The sequence below is a fragment of the Aplysia californica genome, unplaced genomic scaffold, assembly GCF_000002075.1.
Source record: "Aplysia californica isolate F4 #8 unplaced genomic scaffold, AplCal3.0 scaffold00353, whole genome shotgun sequence".
NCBI lineage: Eukaryota > Metazoa > Mollusca > Gastropoda > Aplysiida > Aplysiidae > Aplysia > Aplysia californica.
The window spans coordinates 661065-681955 of record NW_004797623.1 but is presented as its reverse complement, the minus strand read 5'-3'; the positions used below and the strand labels follow the sequence as shown (position 1 = coordinate 681955).

General features: G+C 38.7%; 2 protein-coding genes across 3 annotated transcripts in view; both read right to left on the bottom strand.

Moving 5' to 3' along the window:
* LOC101845481 overlaps positions 1 to 1058 on the bottom strand; it is a 3746-nt gene extending 2688 nt beyond the window's left edge. Inside the window, exons 1-2 of the mRNA XM_005102994.3 lie at positions 961 to 1058; positions 42 to 119 (exon numbers count right to left, since the gene is read on the bottom strand). Of these exons, the coding sequence (XP_005103051.1) occupies positions 42 to 102 (61 nt within the window). The 5' untranslated portion in view covers positions 103 to 119; positions 961 to 1058. The remainder of the gene's footprint in view (positions 1 to 41; positions 120 to 960) is intronic.
* Positions 1059 to 8517: 7459 nt separating this feature from the next.
* On the bottom strand, positions 8518 to 19970 carry LOC101845255 (cytochrome c oxidase assembly protein COX18, mitochondrial). 2 transcript variants are annotated; one of them, XM_013085182.2, is made up of 8 exons: positions 19797 to 19967; positions 16845 to 17516; positions 15666 to 15883; positions 13160 to 13307; positions 12333 to 12457; positions 11477 to 11584; positions 8967 to 9017; positions 8518 to 8711 (listed from the first exon to the last, which is right to left on the bottom strand). In XM_013085182.2, exons 2-8 carry the CDS (start codon positions 17368 to 17370, stop codon positions 8592 to 8594), a joined length of 1296 nt encoding a protein of 431 aa, XP_012940636.1. In that variant the 5' UTR covers positions 17371 to 17516; positions 19797 to 19967; the 3' UTR covers positions 8518 to 8591. The 2 variants fall into 2 exon arrangements, with proteins under 2 accessions (XP_012940636.1, XP_012940638.1); XM_013085184.2 differs by lacking the exon at positions 12333 to 12457 and having other exon boundaries at positions 8520 to 8711; positions 19797 to 19970.
* Positions 19971 to 20891: the final 921 nt, after the last annotated feature.

Here is a 20891-nt window from a genome sequence, read left to right as displayed (position 1 = left end):
CCCCCACCAAGAACAAGTACTCGTATAAAGTCTATACTTACCTTGAGCACCAATGACCACGAGGGACATGGCAAGCAGGACGACACTCATGTAAGTTTTCATTTTGTCAGTATGGTATGCTGAAAAGAAAAGGGGTTAAAAAAAAGAATGAACGAACAACCGGATGAATTTTCCCCACCATGTGCATGAAAGAAAATGGACATTACTTGTGACATGCGACACACTGGTGCACGTTGCCATATTGTCAGTGCAAGAAAAATGAAGGAATTGAAGGTTTTCAGAGCAGGGGTTTTATTTATGATAACTAGGAAACCAGAACCGGTTTTGTTCCACTCTTTTGCATGCCATCTTTAAAAGTTCGTACATCATGAACATTACGATTTTAACATCCGATGAGGAAAAGTTCTAGTCTTTGGTAGTTACCGTATACAGCTAGCATGGTACCGACAGTAAAGTAACGAAAACAGCAAGCAGTATAGAATGACAATAGCAGATGCTACATCGCCGTAGATAGCTAGCATGGTACAGAGAATAAAGTAACGGAAACAGCAAGCAGAAATGAGATGACCACAGACTCCACATCGCCACAGACAGCAGCGCCGTTCCTTCCCGTAAAGTGCTGCTTTTGTCCAATCGTAGACCACAAGGCTAGTATAAGAAATAAAAGGAGCAAAGTGGAAAGTAAACGAGGTAGATCTACTCACCTACAACTTGTAAACGTTTTATGTAATGAAAATTCTGAAATTATGCAAACTGAGCCCAAAAATGTGAAATTATGCGATTCTGTTAATTTTAACAAAGAATGGTAAGGAAAATAATCAGAAATTACGCCCAAAAAAAAGATCAAATTTAGCTAAATTATGCGGGGTGCATAAAAACCACGGGGACAGTCCAATTGTAGACCACAAGGCTAGTATAAAAAATAAAAGGAGCAACATGGAAAGTAAACAAGGTACTCACCTACAACTTGTAATTTTTCAACAGCTGAGGTTCTGTCTACGTTCTAGTGTCGAGTGAGTGTGTGAGACGGGGTTATATACCTGACCGTCGTCCTTCCTCCCACCCATGGCCTGTTCACACGAGGGCGAAAATCACGCGAAAAAGGAAATTGAAAGAACATTATATATTCTTTTCACGTGAACTCTGTACTGCACTGTACTGCACTGTCATGGGTTGTTCTTTATTTCTTTTCAAATCTTCTCTTTCTTGTGTTCGTTGTGGCTGCCCTGTTTGTTGGTCTTAACCCTATAGTACGTCGTGTTTTACTATCGTATCCATACATAGATGTACACTAGGCTCTATGTATCCATACGACGTGGGGAACTCTGTGTCACCACTTTCCAAAGAGGACATAAGATCGTTAATCCAATCCGTATGCTTTGTAGAGCAGTCTGTCAAAATGATTTTTGAGAAATACTGAAAGTTTCAAAGAGATCTTCGTACTAGAAGTATTCTAAAATGTGAAGAATACAACGCGGGGGGTACAAAATGACTCCTGGGCGTACAGATAGGGTTAAGGTGTGTGCCCACAGACCACGGAAACCAGCGGAACAAAACGTCGTGTTTGTTTGCGTCACTTTCCGTGAGGAAAAGATACAACAGTGGAAATCTCCAATATAAATCTGTACATGTATTTCAGTCGGTAGAATCTAAGTGCTCCCACACTCCATGCAAAATACACATGTAGGCGTAAAAAAAATCCGTATCATCATCCAGTGCCAGATCTGCTACAGACATCGGCGATCATGGTTCTCCATTCATTCCTTTGCTTGGATGCTCTAAAAATAAGCTACGTTTCCCTGATCTTTCCCTGTTATTAGAGAGAGAGAGAGAGAGAGAGAGAGAGAGAGAGAGAGAGAGAAGGGAAAGGGGAAAAGGTGAGAGGTGAGTGAGAGTGCATGGTCGGCCAAAAGACTGCATTATGTATTCTTTACAAATTTCCATAAAGGGGATTGACAACTGTCAAATTTTACTGAAAGTTTGATACCTCCTTTATCTACGTATTGCCCATTTTGAGACGGCGATACAGCCCCGCTCCAACATTACTGTGTGAGCACATGGTCGCTTTTGAGCACAAGGGGCTATTCTGAAAAATGCTCTTTTGAGAAAATCGAAGGTAAAGTTTTTGCCTCTTATTCAGTTTCTATAAAGACAAGGAGAGTTTTCTCTATAATAACCAAACATATTGTACTCGCCAATGAAACCAAACTTCTCCTATAGGTAGGGCAATGCCCACTTTTGGTGTTGGTCAAGATTTCTGGAAACCCCCGAAATCTAGGTTTAGCCCGCTTGTCCTTAAAAGCGACCATATCATACTTTGAATTTTTTTTCCTCAAGGCTATCAGATAATAGATGTCATACGTGAGTCTCGAAAAGTACTCACTCGGCTGTTGGACCGTGTTTTGTGGGCATACGTGTAAAGTGCCTGACACACGCTCAAATTTGTTTGATAGTTTGATTAAATTTGTTTTACATATATTTAAAAAAATAGGTTTTTGATCGTGTATGGGCCTGTTTGATGGTCAAAATTATTTAAAGTTAAATATTTGACATATCTGTTTTCAGTTGGTATTTTTTGTCAAGCCGTCGAGCGATTTGATCGTGTATGGGCTTCATCAAATTATTTGTGCAAACACTATTTCTTCAGTTGGTGCCGGACAGAAAAGATCTACTTTTTACACCATCATGGCGACATCAAAGGATGAAAAAAATTTATTCTGGAGCTGATTGAAGTGTACCAGAGTTTATCTGAACTACGGAAAGTTAAAAGTAAAAAATATAGTGAGCGAGATAAAAGAGAAGCTGCCTATGACAGTCTGCTGTTGAAATACAGGCAGTGGTATGCGCAGATGCCACAAAAGAAGAAATGAAAAAGCAAATTAACTTAATGGGGCTCTCATGGCCTGGAGGTTAAGGTGTGGGCCTCTCATTCAAAGGTCCCGGGTTCGAATCCGGGTAGTGACCGAAACATTTTCTTCTCTAAAATTATCTTCTTTCACATCCTTTCCTGCTCTCTAGCAATGTTCTGTTGTCTGCTTTCATTTCCACTCCACTCTCGGCCACCAACCCCTCACCTTCTTTGCCCCCTCCTCTGGGCTCCTGACTCTTTCTGCAGCCTTTCTACTGCTACTCCTTCGCGTCTTCTTACTGCTGTCTTTCTGCCACACCCCTGATCTTCTGGTAGGAAAGATCTACACCTAGCCTTCTCGGACAACGGCGAAAAATCTTGGAGGGCTCGTGTGCAAGTTGTGTACGTTAAAGATCCCTTGGTGGTCTAAAATCGATAAGTGTAGGTTTCGGCCGCCACCCGGGCAAAATTCAAAAATTCCTACGCTCATATGACCTTATGCAGTTGCGAGCGCCGCAAAACGCTTACCAAAAAAAAACCCTCAATGGGGACGAATTTTTTAAGGGAGTTGAAGACATTGTTGGCCCGTCCATTACAAACTCTTGGCACAAACTAATGTTTGACAAAACTATTTGAGCGTGTAGGGCGAACGTCAAACTGTCCAAAAAATGTGTTCGTAAATTATGTTTGACAAACAAATTTGAGCGTGTATGAGGCACTTAAGTGTGGAATTGATGAAAAAAAAAGTTTTTTTTTTTTTTTAAATTTAGATGTAAATCCCCTATTATCTTATGCCTATGTTATGTTGCCCCCCCCCCCCCCTAAAAATGTAAAAATCAATACTTAAAAAAATGTATTGAAAAGTAAGTGTCATGCAGTACCTTATTTTACAGCGGCGTTTATTAAATGGCTGTTCCTTTCCGTTGATTATCCAACGCGTACATATAACTTTTTTTACTTTCGTCTGTCCGCAGTTAAAATAGGATAAAAACAAATTGCTCTGTTTAATTTTCTCAAGTCTTTACGTGCGATCGAAGATAAAAGTTGAATGACGTAACAGAATCTAAAAGTCCATTATGAAAGTCATTGCAAACTGAGATTCCGACACATTTTCTTTGATGATAGCCTAAAAGGGGTAAAAATAATAGGGGACTTACAGCATTTCGCTCCCCGGGTGAATCCGACTAAATCTGATGTGCTGTTTATGAACATGCGATAATTTTTAGTCCTCGGTCAATATTTTTTTAGAAATGCAATTACATTTAAGTCGCCTGGAAATTTTTTTAAGAAACCTCGCCATCTCGGCCCCCGGCAAAATTTATTATTTCTGCCCCCGTGGTTTTAAGCACCCCGCATAATTTAGCAAAATTTGATCATTATTTGCATAATTTCTGAATTTCTGATTATTTCCCTTTATCATTCTTTGTTAAAATTAACAGAATCGCATAATTTCACATTTTTGGGCTCACTTTGAACAATTTCTAATTTTTTTAATTTTTTTTTTTTTTTTTTGGGGGGGGGGGGGGGGCATAAAACCGCGAGGGACAGATATTGGGCGTCGCCAGATATCAGCCAAACCACTTACATTACAGTACAGGAGGGCGAATGCCCGTGGGGTTTTCATTGAGTGAGGACTCATGCTCAAGTCAAAGTGACAGTCCGAGAGACAGATCTATAACGCATGAATTCTTTTAGAGATTGATAAACAAGTTCCCTTGACGTTGGGCAGTCGGTGCTACTCCAGAGGAGTTGCCTATTTCGTATATATATATAAATTTTTTATATATTATATATATATATATATATATATATATATATATATATATATATATATATATATATATATATATATATATATATATATATGTGTGTGTGTGTGTGTGTGTGTGTGTGTGTGTGTGTGTGTGTGTGTGTGTGAGGCTTGCTGACAAAATGAGCTAATTCTCACAATCCACAAAATTTAATGGAGACATTGGCCAAAAATCGACACTATAAGGTCAAATTTGTAGGTTTTCTATTGATGCAATATTCATAAGTATTAAATGCCTTTTGTTATTCCATACTTACAAATCGTAAAAATGTAACCTAGATCTATAAGCATATCTAGATCTATTTTCATGGGGCTCAAATCCGAGAAGTAACTCATTTTGTCAGCACGCCTCACACATGGTGCTGGTCTTTCAGCCTCTTCGTGTTTATAAATTTGCTACAAAATTTGCAACGTGGCATGTAATGTAATTGGGTCCTACATGTCGATGTTATTCACAAACTGGTTACATGCAAATTTTTTGAAAATTGCTAAATATCATAACTAGTCAATAGCATAATACATGTACGCCCCCCTAAAAAATTGCTAAATAACTAGTCAATACCATAATATACGCCCCCCCCCCCCCACCCCCAAATAAAAAAGTGTCCAAAAATCTTTAAATAATATTTTGTTTCAATATAGAGACGCTCCAAAGCAAACGCTTGCAACTGGATATAAAGTTTCATGGCCAAACCAGCAAAGCGCATTGCTCCTTCGGTTATGTTAGGCCGGTATTTTGACACGTTGTAACACCGTAACCTCTCGACCAGGAGACCCCCCCCCCCCCCCCCCCTCTAAAGTTTTATTTCTATCTTCAAGTTTCGCCTGTCGTTAGTTATGTGACATGAGTGAATATATGGCACATCGCGACCTAAGATGTGAGTTGAGATGACATGGAACTGGTGTCAATTTTGAACGGTTGCGTAAGGTTAGTGCTATACATGTAATATTAAACTAATTTAAACCAATAGGAAGTAATCGAAGCTGTTTTTAATAAAATTCTGTTTGTTTGATGCCACAGTATGCCAGACTTACTTTTTGAGGCCAACGTCCCATTCCTCAACATGCTGTTAGTCAAAATTTTGAAAATTTCTGGGTTCAGTAGTGTGAATGAAACTCGTATAGATCTAACAAAATTTTGGATCTTGGACTCCAAATATGGTTTCACACTTTCTCGAGCAGATCAGGAATTTTGTATTTGGTGTGCCGCAATTTTTTTCTCTTTTATTCTTTTAAACATACGTAAGTATAAGTTACCTGAGACAGCGTCCTGGTTTGCCATGAAGCTCTTTTTACGTTTGTTTGTTTGTTTATTTGTTTATTTGTTCTGGTAAGTGTTTTACGACGCTCGCAATTGCATAAGGTCATATGAGCGCGCGGGACACATTAAACGTTTTAAGTTTGGTAGGAATTTGGAATTTAGAATTTTTCTCGGGTGGCGGCAGAAGCCTACTCTTCTTTAATTTTTTATCGATTTTAGGACTACCAAGGGATCTTTAACGTGCGCAACTTGCACTCAAAACCTCCGACATTTTTCGAAGATTATGATTTTTGTTTCAGTAGAGGTTTTACAACGCTCGCAACAGCGCATAAGGTCATAATATGAGCGCCAAGGGGTGGATGTCAACAGAGAAGTCCTTACAGAGAATCAGACTTACTCTGCTCACCTCTCTAACTTCAACAGCACACACCTCTCTAGCTTCAACAGCACACACCTCTCTAACTTCAACAGCACACACCTCTCTAGCTTCAACAGCACACACCTCTCTAACTTCAACAGCACACACCTCTCTAGTTTTAACAGCACAAAAAGGAGCCAAGGAGTAGCAGTAGAAAGGTTGCATGAAAGTCAGAAGCCCAGAGGAGGAGGGGGGGGGGATGGTAGAAAGTGGAGACGAAAGCAGATGACAGAACATGTTTAGAGAGCAGGAAAGGAGGTGAAAGGAGAAAATTTAGAAATTAGAGATGAAAATTTTCAGTCTGTCAGGTTTCGAACCTGGGACCTATTGAATGAGAGGCGAACCTCTAGACTACAAGTAGGAGCCCTCAAAGAGTTTAAAAAGCCAAGATGGCTGTGACTGTGAAGGACATGAATGCTCACAAACATTCTTGTTCAGAGGAATTTGTATGCATTACAACGCGGTGGAAGCAGGCGCTTGTCAATTTTTGAGCATGTTGAGTTATTGATATCGTCTTTAAGATTGTTTGTTTGTCTTGCTTTCAATGCAAAAAATATCTATCTATCTTAATAAGAAGTCGAGATATTTGCCATTGAAGGAGGTGGGGTCGCCTGGTTCCAGTGGAAAAATTAGCAAGAAAATGGCCACCAAAGTGTGGCAACTTCCACTGCTTGAAAATCCTTGGAAACTTAAAATTTAGATTTTTGTGCCTTTCAGCAATGTTTTCCAGTAAAATCCACATACATGTAAATACATGCTTTTCAATGGATAAAAAAGTGATGAGTCAAAAAAACATAAATTTGATAAAAATTGCCTAAACTGCAAAAAGCAACATTTTCTTCGAATTCCTTTGTTTTTTTTACGAGCGCCTGATTTCATCATGATGCTTCACATTTACGAGACACTGTGGTGAAATCAGGCGCCTGGCATTTTTCTGCTCGTTTTGAAATTTTGGTTGACTTTTTGCTTTTTGGCTCAACATCATTTAAATTCATTTTAAAACACATTTCGGTGTGGATGTATTAAAAAAACATTGCTTAAAGTTTAATTAAAGGCACAACAATTCTAATCTTGCAGTTTCAAAGGACTCTCAAGCTTTGAAAGTCACCTAACTTTGGCAGCCATTTTTTCGTTAAATTTACTCCCACCTCCTTCGATCGTAAATATCTCAGTTTCTATTCAAGAAAGATGAGTTTTTATTCATACAAAGTAAGACAAACAAAAGAGCTTTAAGAAGCTGATACCAATAACTCCATGCCCAAAAATTGACGAGCGCCTGATTCCACCACGTCATGACACATATGCTGTCAGTTCTTTCCCTAAAACCTCATGATTTCACTCTTGTGACTGCATTAAGTTTTGACACAGATCAAGAAAAGCTGACCAGGCCTTTTCCTCAAGTAAAGTCATCTTCTGCTATTCAAATGTGCCACTCTGTTCAAATGTGTCATCTTGTGTGACTCTTCTACCTGTCAGGTCTTATGAAAATGTCCTTTTTCAATCTAATTGGCATCATTGATGAATGATTGATGCTTGGCAAATCATGAATGATTGATGCTTGGCAAATCATGAATGATTGATGCTTGGCAAATCATGAATGATTGATGCTTGGCAAATCATGAATGATTGATGCTTGGCAAATCATGAATGATTGATGCTTGGCAAATCATGAATGATTGATGCTTGGCAAATCATGAATGATTGATGCTTGGCAAATCATGAATGATTGATGCTTGGCAAATCATGAATGATTGATGCTTGGCAAATCATGAATGATTGATGCTTGGCAAATCATGAATGATTGATGCTTGGCAAATCATGAATGATTGATGCTTGGCAAATGCTTTTTCTGTCCAAACATAGTGGACCACACAAGAAAAGCACGGAAAACACTGTGGGAGGACACTAAGTGAAAGTCGAAGACTGAATTCATAAACTAACGGTAGAAACTACCATCTAGAATAGCCAAATCACACATCCAACATGGCTATCTGAAATGAAGGTTAAAGTTACTATAACCTAATAGTGTTGATAGGGGCATAAACCCATATACTTACTTATGTTACAGTCTCTCCTGTAAAATTTTGAAATTCAAGTTTAACAAAGTTCCAGTTCCAACCAAGCGCCGACAATTTATTTATCATCATCATTTATCAAAAAATGATCAACTAAACTCATAATAAAAAATCACAAAATTTGCTTTCTTTATTTTATACTAATTTATACATCCTACATCTATCACCAGCAGCAGGTGCTAAGAGTTTTTGTATCTCGCTTTGGCCTTGCTCCAAAGATTCCTGAAGGGCGCGCCACTCTCAAATGGCGTCTGGGGCAGTCGAACGAGGCGACGGAACGGAGAATAATCCAGCAGGATGTTCTGTACCGCAGCAAACATACCAGAGCTCACCCAGTACAGAACCATGGTCTGTGGGGAAACCAAGGGGGAAAATGGGATAATAATAATATGTCTGTCCTCAGAGAAAGCTGCATTTGAAAATAGCAAAAGTTGCAAGAAAAGTTGCAAGACGTGTATAGCTAAAACAATGCCATGGAACTATTGGAATACATTGTTGCTATGTTCATCGCAATTAAAAGTAACCAATATGAGTTTTTTTTAGGTCAGCAGGATGTTCTGTACCGCAGCAAACATACCAGAGCTCACCCAGTACAGAACCATGGTCTGTGGGGGAAGCAAGGGGGAAAATGGGATAATAATAATATGTGGCAGGAAGGGGTTGAATAAGGCGCTCGTCAAATTCTGAGCATATGGAGTTATTGATATCACCTCAAAGCCTCTTCATTTGACTTTCTTTTGGTGAAAAAATATCTATATATAAAATCTTGAATAGAAGTCGAAATATTTGCTTTGGAAGGAGGTCAGGGTCGCTTGCTTTCAGAAGTAAAATTAGCGAGAAAAGGGCCACAAAGTTTGGTAACTTCCATAGCCTTAGAGTCCTTGGAAACTGAAAATTAACATTTTTGTGCCTGAAATCAATGTTTTTCAATAAAATCGACACAAAAATGTGTTTTTAAATGGATATAAAAAGGTTTTGAGCCAAAAAAACAAAAAATCGACAAAAATAGCCAAACTGGAGAAAAAATGTCGTTTTCTTTGATTTCATTATTTTGACGAGAGCCCGATTTCACCACGATGCCTCACAATACAGAAATCTAGAATAAAAATATATATGTGAGGCAACGTGGTGAAATCAGAGGCTCATCATTATAAAGAAATCAAAGAAATCCGCACTTTTCCTCTGGTTCAGCAATTTTGGGGGAATTTTTGTATATTGACTCAACACCTTTTATGTCCATTTATAAACATGTTATTTCTGTGTGAATTTTATGGAAAAATGTTGATAATAGGCACAAAAAATTTAATTTTTCAGCTTTAAAGGACTCTTCAGCTATGGAATTCCCCAAACTTTGGTGGCCATTTTCTCGCTAATTTTTCCTCTGAAACCGGGCGACCCCAATCACCTTCAATTTCAAATATCTCGACTTCTATTCAAGATAGATGGGTAATTTTTTTCATTGAATCCAAGAAAAATGAACAAGCTTCAAGATGATGTCAATATTTCCACATGCCTAAAACTGACGAGTGCCTGATTCCGCTGCGTCGTGACACATACACCTCCCAACACAACACACTTTCAGTCTCAGATTTAGTTTTATGGCACTTGCAACACAATAAGGTCATATAAGTGCCAAAGATTAGAGGTGTTACAAAAGAGCAACAAACACAAAAAAGAAGGAGGAGAGATTAGGACGATAGACTTGATAGGAAAGAAGAAGCAAACCACACCAGAGCATCCGCCAACTACTCACTCGTCAGATTTATGGAAAGCCAGTCTCATTATAATGATAGTAAACACAGTCAGTCAAATAACATTTTTATGACAATATGCTCAGACAAAGAAAAGGACGTTTCTTCTCCTTGCTGTTCATCAATGTTCAGTGTAATTATCAGAGTCGGAGAGAGAAATCAAAAAGGGAAATAATTACTTACAAAATTTGTCACAAATATTGTTGTGGTCACGTCCCCTGATCTCATCTCAAGTTAGTGTGTGTGCGCGATTATGTGTGTGATTGCGAAAAGCACATGAATAGGTGGGTAGCAATAACGAGCACAGTTTGTAGACACAGAGTACAGAGACAGTCATAGCAAAATTTAGGAACCAACAGACATGATGACAATGACAGTTGTAATAATAATAATAATAATAAATAGCATTTACACACTATATTAAATGCATTACCCCAGTGGACCATAGAACACTCAGAAATATGTTCAGCTTCCCGCGAAGCATACAGTGCAAGCAGCTGATAATGCGCTCAAACACTAACAAACTGACAAGATCTGCTAGACCCACTGTCCCACATTCTCCAGTCATTACTCCAGCATCTCTAGTCATTTGTTGTTACTACTGGCATAAATCATCTTTTTAGTTTTAGTAGAGGTTTTACGGCGCTCGCAACTGCACGAGGTCATATGAGCGCCAAGGGGTGGATGTCAACAGAGAAGTCCGTACAGGGAATCAGACTTACTCTGCTCACCTCTCTAGCTTCAACAGCACAAAGTCTGCTTCAACTATCAAGGCACCCCGGAAATAACAAGTCACAAGAGTGTGACAAACATACAAAAGACGTAGAGGAAAAATGACAATAGAAAGGATTAGAAAAGAAAAAGCAGCAGTTCCCTGTTGTAGATCAGGCACAGTTATGAGCGTGACATTGATGAATCAGCTCATTTACAATTCTACTGTGTATGAACAAAAAATGTTCCCCCTTTGGGAATGGCCTAAAGACAGCATAAATCATCAAAGTGATATCAAAATTAAACTACAGTATAACACAAATAGGTCGAACACAGAAGACTAAAAATGACGTATTCGTCGAACTGTGCTTGCGGTCCCATTTTTTCAAAGCTTATTTATATATCTTTCTAAGATATCCCTCGAACTATGGATCCCTCGAACTACCGAGGCTGGTCCCGAAGAATTTGAGTTATCAGTGTTATACTGTATTTCAGATGCTGAAAAGGATTTTTGTCAATATTTGCGGTGCCATGGAACATAAAGTGCCACTTTGTCATTAACCTGACATATTTGGACAAAAAACAACGTTGCGCTCACTCACACTGGGCAAGTAAGCGCTGACCGGAACGAAGACGAGGGCGACAGAACGCAGGACATACGTCAGATATCGCCTGTACTTGGTCACTTCTGGCACACTGAGATAATTCATCTGGAAAATGAGTGCAGCAGTTGTTAAAACTGAAGAGTGAAAAAAAATTGTATAGAAAATTGGAAATTATTGAAACATCCGTCTCCAAATTACAACTGGGTGAAAAGATAGTTACTCTAAACACATAGTTTTGAAGAAAAAACAACAACCTAAAAAATAAGCATTAAATCATGCAAGAAAGCTTGAGACCAACCAATCTATTTTGCTGATCCCTTTAACCCTTGCAAGGGGAAATTGTAACGGCCAATTAACAAATCAAAGGAAATTGAAAACCTAATGAACTAAGGAACAGCACAAGGAAAATGTCGTCCTAGTACTCAGAAGAAAGTATTTGTAAAAGGAGAAAACTATTTCCATCAAATGATAAGCATTATTATCTGAAGCAGAGGCTAAACGTTGACTAAAGGCATAAAATTTTTATTTTCAGTTTCCAAGGACTCTCAAGCTATAGTAGTCATCAAAATTTGACAGCCATTTTCTCACTAATTTAACCTCTACAAACAGGCAACCCCAACCTCTTTGTATGGCAAACATCTCGACTTCTATTTAAGAAAGATAGGCATTTTTTTCACCGAAAGCAGGACAAATAAAACAAGCTTTAAGATAACTCCACATGTCCAAAAATTGACAAGCGTCCGATTCCACCGCATCGTGACACAAATGAAGCGTGCAGGCTCATTCATCGCCTACTTTCATCACGATGCCTCACATGTTAAGGCTCAGAAGCCTCTTTCTCTTCAACAACTACCTCAATGTTGAACAACGTGACAGCTCCCATCATCAGCGGCAAGATCATGGTGCTGTCCACCTGTGTCAGGTCCGGGAACCAAGCGATTCCCTGCTCCGCCAAACCAGCAAAATCACTGTGATTCTCTGAACGGACAATATTAACAACAGCCAGATATATATGTTGTTGTCTTTTTTAAAACTGAAGATTGATCTATAATAAAAAGCAATCTTTTAAAAGCCTTATAGGGTTTATGTTTGTGTATATAGTTAATGTATGGTTGTGAAAGTTTTTCTTTATGTGGTTGAACTGGTTTTTCTTGTTTCTGTGAAATATTTTTTCTTGTGTGAATGATTATTATGTGATTGGTGTAAAGCGCTCAGAGCTTATACTAGTATGGGATAGAGCGCTATATAAACGCAATCTATTATTATTATAATAATTATTATTATTATTATGTCCAACAAATAAACACACATTTACTCAAAGTGTTATAGATAACTTTAAAAGAAACCTGGCATAAAAAAAAACAACCAACACTTTCTGATGCTAGTGGTTTTAAAAAGACAAAAAGGTTGTCAGAAATTTTCACTCAATTAAGGAGGGGGGGGGGAGGGGGGGGGGGGGGGGGGGGGGGGGGGGGGGAGAAGGGATTAAGGGAAAATAGTCTCTAAAACTATACATATTCTTCTGTATACCATTTTGTCCACAGCAGAACATCTAGCATCCTATCTGCTTTAGGTCCTGCAACACGAAAGAATCCATTGCTCATATTTTAAAAATATTTGATACCTAAATTCTGCCCTGCCAGTCAAAAATATTTACTTGACTGCAGACAAGCAACTAACCTAGTTCAGGGTTCACAGCCTTCACAGACATATTCCTCAATGCATATGACACACTGATCCAGAGAGGGATCTGAAGCCAGAAACTGGCTGTATTTTTCATAGGGTGGCAATTGTCCCGAATATGTAGTTCACGCAGCAACCGGTTCATCTGCAATAAAAAAGATATAATAATATGTAATTCATACTTACAACAAAATAACAAATACATTGTAACCGTCAAAACAATTTCCAGTTTTAGCATAACAGACCTTGAAAATAAAACGTACACTAACATCATGCTTAAACACAGTAACAATTCAATACACCAAAGAAATTTCAGATATACAGATTTAATCGTTCGCTTACGGACCCGCTTATACCTATATATATATGACATTTGAACAAACAATCCATGACATCAATGTATCAGGAATGAGCCTGGCCTTTATAAAGATCATTCTGTTCATAAAAAGCAGATAATAACATGAATCTACTGCCAAACAGTTTCAAGAGCATATTGGAAAGAGGTTCTCCAAGGTTTTCAGTCAAACCATGAGTCATCCCCACATTTGTACCCTAAAATCCAAATACAATGACCTCTGTCTAATACAATCTGGCCAAAACACTAAAAACAAAGAAAAATGAGATGGTTTCAAGTACTCTACTGCGGTAAGATCGGACAGGTGATATTGCAAAGAGGAGAGAAAGAGAAAGGGAGAAGAAAAAATTCCATGAAAACGCCATGAGAATAAAGGAATCAACTTCGAATAGGTGTTACAAATCAAAATTTTACTCTGATTTTTCAGGAGAAAGTTGTGGAGCACCCAAAGCCTCACCAAGAATGCACTGACGTTGCTCTCTGTTAAAAATAGACTACACTGTCGTAAGCTGACAAAATGCCTTTTTAAAATCACAGCAGTTTCGAGAAAATGTCAGCGTAACCATTGAAAAATAAAGTTCTTCCACAATTTGAATTTGAATTTATAAAAAAACCAACTAATCACAGTTTCACTTTTATATTTTCACAAGTAGGGTAACTGATCAGGCTTTTGATTTAGCAAATACACAATTTTGGAGCCAAAATGAAAAAAGGCGTTTTGTCAGCTTACCGAAAAACAGGCAACAGGTTCATCAGAGACAAAAGTGTACACAAAAGTGGCAAGCCTTCCACTTTTATAAATATATGCGTCACAAAACAGACAAATCAAGCACTTGTTAATTTAGGGGTACATAGAGTTAGTGGATTTGTCTTGCTTTCTGTGAAAAAAAATACTCATTTATCTTGACAAGAAGTCGAGACATACAATTAAATGTCCGTCAAAGTTTTGTGATTTTCGAATCTTGAGAATCTTTGAAAACTGAAAATTTACATTTTTTGTGCCTTTAACTCACTTGCGACTGGGCCCTTTCACCAGTCACAAGCGTTGAAGACTGGCGTTTTTGGGGGTATTTCAATAAATCACCACAACTCTCAGAATTACCCTATTGTAATCATTTTTTGACACAGTAAAGTAACATTCAAGCTTAATCTAATACAAAAAACTAAAGTTGTTTAAGTCTAATACTTTAATTTGTATCATTTTTTTAAAATGGGCATGAATTTGATTTTCCGAAAAATTTCAAGAGACGTGACAAGTTGAAGTAGAATGAAATTCACTGCAACAACAAAAATAAAAGTTCAAAGTGTTCTGGTTTGATTTGTATACATGTGCGAGTGTTTGGTGAAAATATAAAAGCTGGTCTGTGCATTGATTCAGACCCATACACTGAATTACATGAGACAGATGTACGGCACGACGTTGTGATTTCGTTGCGCGAAAAACAACACCGGTACTAGTGCTAGATCTAGCCCTAGAACTACGACTCGGGCCGTGTTCGGGTACATATATCCAGGATCCTAACTATTATTAGACACATCATATTCTGAGACACTAGAACTAGTAAAACGCACAGAAGTATAGAAAATGGCGAAATTATGTGATTCTTGTTCATGCGACTTCTTCGACCGTTACTACGACGCGACTGTCGGATTACTATCAGCTGTATAGAAAAAAACAAAGCGCGAGTTCTGGTCTGTTCAACCCCAGTTGGGGTCACTGTCCTTCACCTTCAATAACTTAAAAAGTACCGGCTCCAGAGATACGAAACGAAGTCTAAGTAGCTCAGGCTTGGCCAAACAAGGGTACGAGGCGGGTCTCGCGATCCGTGCGTGATTTGTCGAGCGAAAAAAAAAATCCAAAGTTGGTCACGCAGGGCTTGTGAGACCCGTCGCAAGCGTCGCGGTGGGGGTCACGCAACTGTTGTGTGACCCGTCTGAAATGAGTTAATCAGCGCTTTTCAGTAAAATCTATACAGAAATGAGTTTTTAAATTAATTTTAAAGATGTTGAGTGAAAAAACGAAAATTCGATAAAAATTGTCAAACTAGAGGTAAATAACGGTTTCTTCGATTTCATTATTTTGACGAGCGCCTGATTTCACCACGTTGCCTCTCAAATATATCACAAAATCCAGAGAAGGCGACTCACATTTTTGTTGTACTCCTGCCTAGCCTTCTGCTGGTCCCAGCCCAACTTCTGCATGGCAACGGACACCTCAAGCCGCAGCCGCTCCGCCACTTCCTTCACCTCGGGCGCCAGCCGCTGCAGCCGCGCCATGTTGTGGTGGGTGTATATGGTCAGCGGCATCATCAACAGGATGCGCACGACAAAGGCAGTGAGGACAATGGTTGACCACCACGGGAGACCTGAGGAAACAGCAATATATCAGATTCAGACTTCTGTCTCTTTTCCAATCTCTAACCTGCTTGTATTCTGCCTTCTAAAGGAAAAGCTGTAATGAATCTCGAAAGAAAAATTATACTTCTCTCTGCATCATACATACATTTTCTTCACATAAGAAAATTTCACTGAATCTTTTAAAAATAATTATATTTCTCTCAGAAAGCAAGAATAAACCTGACTCAACATTATACATACATTTACTTCACATAAGAAAATTTCACTGAATCTTTCAAAAAATAATTATATTTCTCTCAAAAAGCTTTTTTGTAATAAGTATGATTAAACACCATGATCTTCAATTATATCTGCTCTGGCATTTCTACAATAAGAGAGCATGACAACTTATACGAGGTAACTGATGCACACATTAATGATACATTTATGGTCTTTAACTCACTTGAGCCTCAGCCTTTTTTCACCCAACAACCATTGCAGCCTGACACTTTTGTGGTATATTGAAGTGTAAAAGACTGTGAAAGCTACTATCATAATTTTTTTAACGTAACAAGAGAAAGAAAGAAATGCTCTCACAGAAAAAAGAAACTGCATCTTCTTTGTCCAAATAGTTTTTATTTTATCAATATTTTGAAATGGCAATGATTGGGGGTTACGCATTTTTATTTTGCACCCATTTATAATAAAGATCATCTATCGCAATGCAGGGGTGACAGACTTAGTCCATTACAGATAAAAAAGTAACTTAACCAAATTTTTTACAAAACGAAACAAGTCGGTCAACCGTTGGCTCGTCGCTTCCCGTAGCTTGTAATTGTAACCGAAAAACACCGAAGATATTGACTGATAAAACGCATCTCGTAAATACAAAGGATTATTAAGCCACTGGGCCAGCGAGGCGTCCCGTATTTATACATGGAAATAGCCTCAAGTGAGTCAATAGGTACAGATGACAATTTGTTCGCTTACCAGTTATGTGATATGCGGAAGAGATCACAAATTCAGCGACTTGAATGGTTGGGACATCAGGGAACAACAGCTGCGATGGTACAGCACTGGAGACGCCCGCTGCGGCAGGAAGGGTAGGTGGAAGGGCGTGTCTGTGACATGATGTGGACAGACAGCGGGACCCTCTCACGCATTGAGAAGCTGAATTTCTTTGTAGCAAATGATGTTGTTGTTGCCTTTTTTCCAACAGTATGGACCTCTGGTTGTGTATTACGTCATCATTAATTTTATGTCGCCTTACATAGTCAGGGTCACCACAGTTCGACAAACTCGACACCAGCAAATCATAAACATTTTTAGTATTAAACACAGGGACATGGGAAATGGAAGGAACTCTCTCCCTTTGAGAGGAATGTCTTACATCCATCGCATCAAGCCAGCTGGCACACGGCCTTGGAAAAGTGCCACAAACAACTGGCAATTTGAATAGACAGAGCCCTGGCTTGAGGCCTCGAGTGAACATCACTCTATCAAGAAGCCTGTACATCTTTACAGCTATGTTACAACTCTTCAAAGCTAAAGTGCATGAGCTGACTATTGCATGTTTACTAGATAAAAGGTCTTAGCCTGAGAATATTTCTTCAGCATAAGGAGTAAAAATTCCAGGAAATAAAAAATCAGCATTGTTGAAATCTGAAAAAAAGCAACAACAACAAAAATAAATAAAGACCAATGGAGCATTCAAAAATACAAATATATAATATATTGAAGTGCAGTTAGGAAAAAGAAATTCAGCTCATACGAATAACCTGAAAAGAGAAAAAAAAAAGCAAAATAATGTTTTAAAAAATCCTACAATATATAGATCTACATTTGAAACTGTCCATAACAGTTCCTCAAGATCAAAGAGAAAAGTGGTCGTTATAGAAAGGTTGCCCTTAATTTTCAAATTCATTCCTTCTGAAAAGCAGCACCATGCCATCATTTTCACTGCAGCAAAGAGAGTAGCATAAGCAATATAATAGACATCGCCTTCAAGCAGGCCAACCACATGAGAGTGTTGCTGCTCCTGCTACGACTTGAAATATGTCTCAGTCAATAATCAGTCGACTTTTCTGCCGATTGCAAAAGATCTAATTTAGATTCAACGGCAAACCGCAAAAGGACTGAGAAACCAAGAGCAACGACTCTTGCTCAAGATCTTTATAATATAATTTGGCGACTTTATTTGTGGGATTGATTCATGTCAGCCTCCACTACTGCCCAAGCTATACTATATTTGAGAAATGGTCGGGTGTTGGATCAAATTGTCAGAAATCATCTACACAAAGACAATCTCTGAGCACAATGACTATTTCTGAAGACATCTTTGACAAATAATTGTCAAGCACCATTTGCTGATCAGCGCGATCTTAAGACGGCGCAGAACCATATGACGATCCACAGAAAGCACGGCCATCTCGAGATGGGCGCGACGCGCCATCACACACAAACAAACGATTTTGCAAAGTTCACAAACAAACCTCCGCAGAATTTATTATCATTAATTTCAATTTTTTTTTTAAAAAGGTTCAAGAGGACGCAAGTACTTGCCCATACAGCCTTTCTCTTTTGAATTTTTGCGTTTCGTTTCTAAGTGCTTTGCTTTCCCCTTTCATTCAGGGTTGCCACATTATTTTTCGGTCTCCTGCCAAACCAACATTCAAAAACTGCCAAATTAAATGCATTTTAAAAATGCCAAATATGCAGTCAAAATATTCTATTAGACAAGTGACACTTGCGTCCTCCAGATTCTTTTTTGTTTTCAATATTTAAAATTAATCATAATAAATTCTGTGAAGCTTTATTTGTGAACTTTGCAAAATCGTTTGTTTGTTTGTGTTTGTGTTTGTGTGTGTGTGTGTGTGTGTGTGTGTGTGTGTGTGTGTGTGTGTGTGTGTGCGCGCGTGTATGTTGTTTTAGCGTCTGCATGTGTGGTGTGAAGTGACTTTTATCTATCTTGGGTATACAAAAACCTCCCTCTCCCTCTCTCTCTCTCTCGCCTCTGTGTGTGTATATATAATATGTTGTATATGTGTTGTGTGTTTTCAAGCGATCGGCAGATGGCGCAATTCTTGCTTGCTTTGCACAATCTTAAGATCGCGCAGCTCTATTCATTTTCGGAAATAATCCATAGATGGTGCGCCCATCTCGAGATGGCCGCGCTTTCTGCGGATCATCATATGGTTCTGCGCCACCTTAAGATCGCGCTGATGGCGCTTGACATTATAATCACCACCAGCAAAGTGAATGGGCAGTCCAGCATGGTCAACGGAGGCTATTAAAGCAAAAGAAAACTATGTCCTTTTCAGTGATGAATCTCAATTTCTTCTCCGTCACCACATCAGACTGCACTGAGTCTACAAACATCGAAATGAGCGATTTTCCCAAGACAGCATCACAGAGGGGAGAGGCACAAGAAGCCCTTGGCGGGAGAAGTGTAATGATCTGGGGAGCCATTGGCCACACAAGAAGAAGTCACTTTGTCTGCATAGTCTTCCATCCTGATTTTGGAAGCCATAGAAGATAGTGGTCGCTCCTTACGGAAGTCCTCCCCAAATGCTGTACTAAGAGCACTCCCCTACGCTGTAGCCTACCACTTCCCCATAGCCATAGCAGACAACATGCTTCTATTTTTCAACAGTAGCCTACAACTCAAGTTACTATCTTTCCGAAAAATAACTTGTATTTTTGCAATTTCACAGGGCTCCCTATCCCCCACCTCATCGCCAACCGTCACCCCTTTTTTCCTTTCAACTTTCATTTTCAAATTCAAACTTTCTTCATAAAATGCAATTCACAACTCTACACTCATTCCCAACAAAAACTTGGCAAATCAAACAATAAACTATAGATCTAGACCCTAAAGGAGAAAAGTCAACTCTGAAACCGGCTCCTGAAACCTTCGACAAATGAAAACACAAACCCACATACCATACAGGCCTAGATCTAGATCGAAATCTAATAGTCGTGCACAATACCGCAAGCAATCTCTTGATCCACAACAACAAGCTTGCCCTTTTCACTTTTTCACTTTTCCGCATCGGAATCGGGCTACTTTCGGTTTTGTTTGTCGTCCGCACTTCCGTCAATGTCTTCGAATATTTCTACATCTATTTTATGGTCTACTCAACAACCGGCGAAACAATAGAATTTATTGCGCTTGTAACATAGCATGCTTTTCTCCAGTCATATTTTAATGTTTATTAGTTATAAGGCCCTGATCCGACCGATACAAAGCGAAACTATTGTTTTAACATTGAATGTTCTTTATGGTTGTTCTCCCTCCCCCCCTCCAAAAAAAATAATGATTAGTTAGATCTAGATAGATCTAGTTACTTTCAAACCCTGCCGTTTCTCCTTACTGGGTCTCCTGACTTCTTATCGTTGATTTTCTCCTAACCTGGTACATGCATAAATTATGATTCCCCCTGTTTATGATCAGAAACAGCAATCTATCAACAAGCTATCAAGCAAAATCTAGAAGACCCAAAAGTTGCACAAATCCCGCTCTTTCAACTAAACTAGCCTAGCACATTCCCAAAATACCATAGCAAGACCTGTTATTATAATACAAAGTAATATCAATCACTTTAGATTTACAGGCCTGAACTTTTCACTCAAGGATTACAATGCTAAGTCATTTTTCCGTCAGATTTTGTAGGCTCGTATTTTTCTTATTCCGAATGGTTTTTTGTTATTTCATTTATTTAAATATTTGTACAGGCCAACTAGGGCTGTTTTGAAATCATTTTCTCAGTGTGTTGTAGATCTAGATCTACTCTGTTCAATGGTGTCCCATTCACTGGGGACGTTTTGAACATTGGTGCTATTTATATTATTGCACAAGTTTTAACTTCAAATAGTTAGAAGTCAAACTAGATCATTAGTCTTTAATAAAATGCTTCGTTTGAAATGCCAACTGGTGATCCTGCTTCGCTGCTTCCAATCCCTGAAGATAGTGAAAGCAAGATGAAATAAGATGAGTGTGTGTGTGTGTGTGTGTGTGTGTGTGTGTGTGTGTGTGTG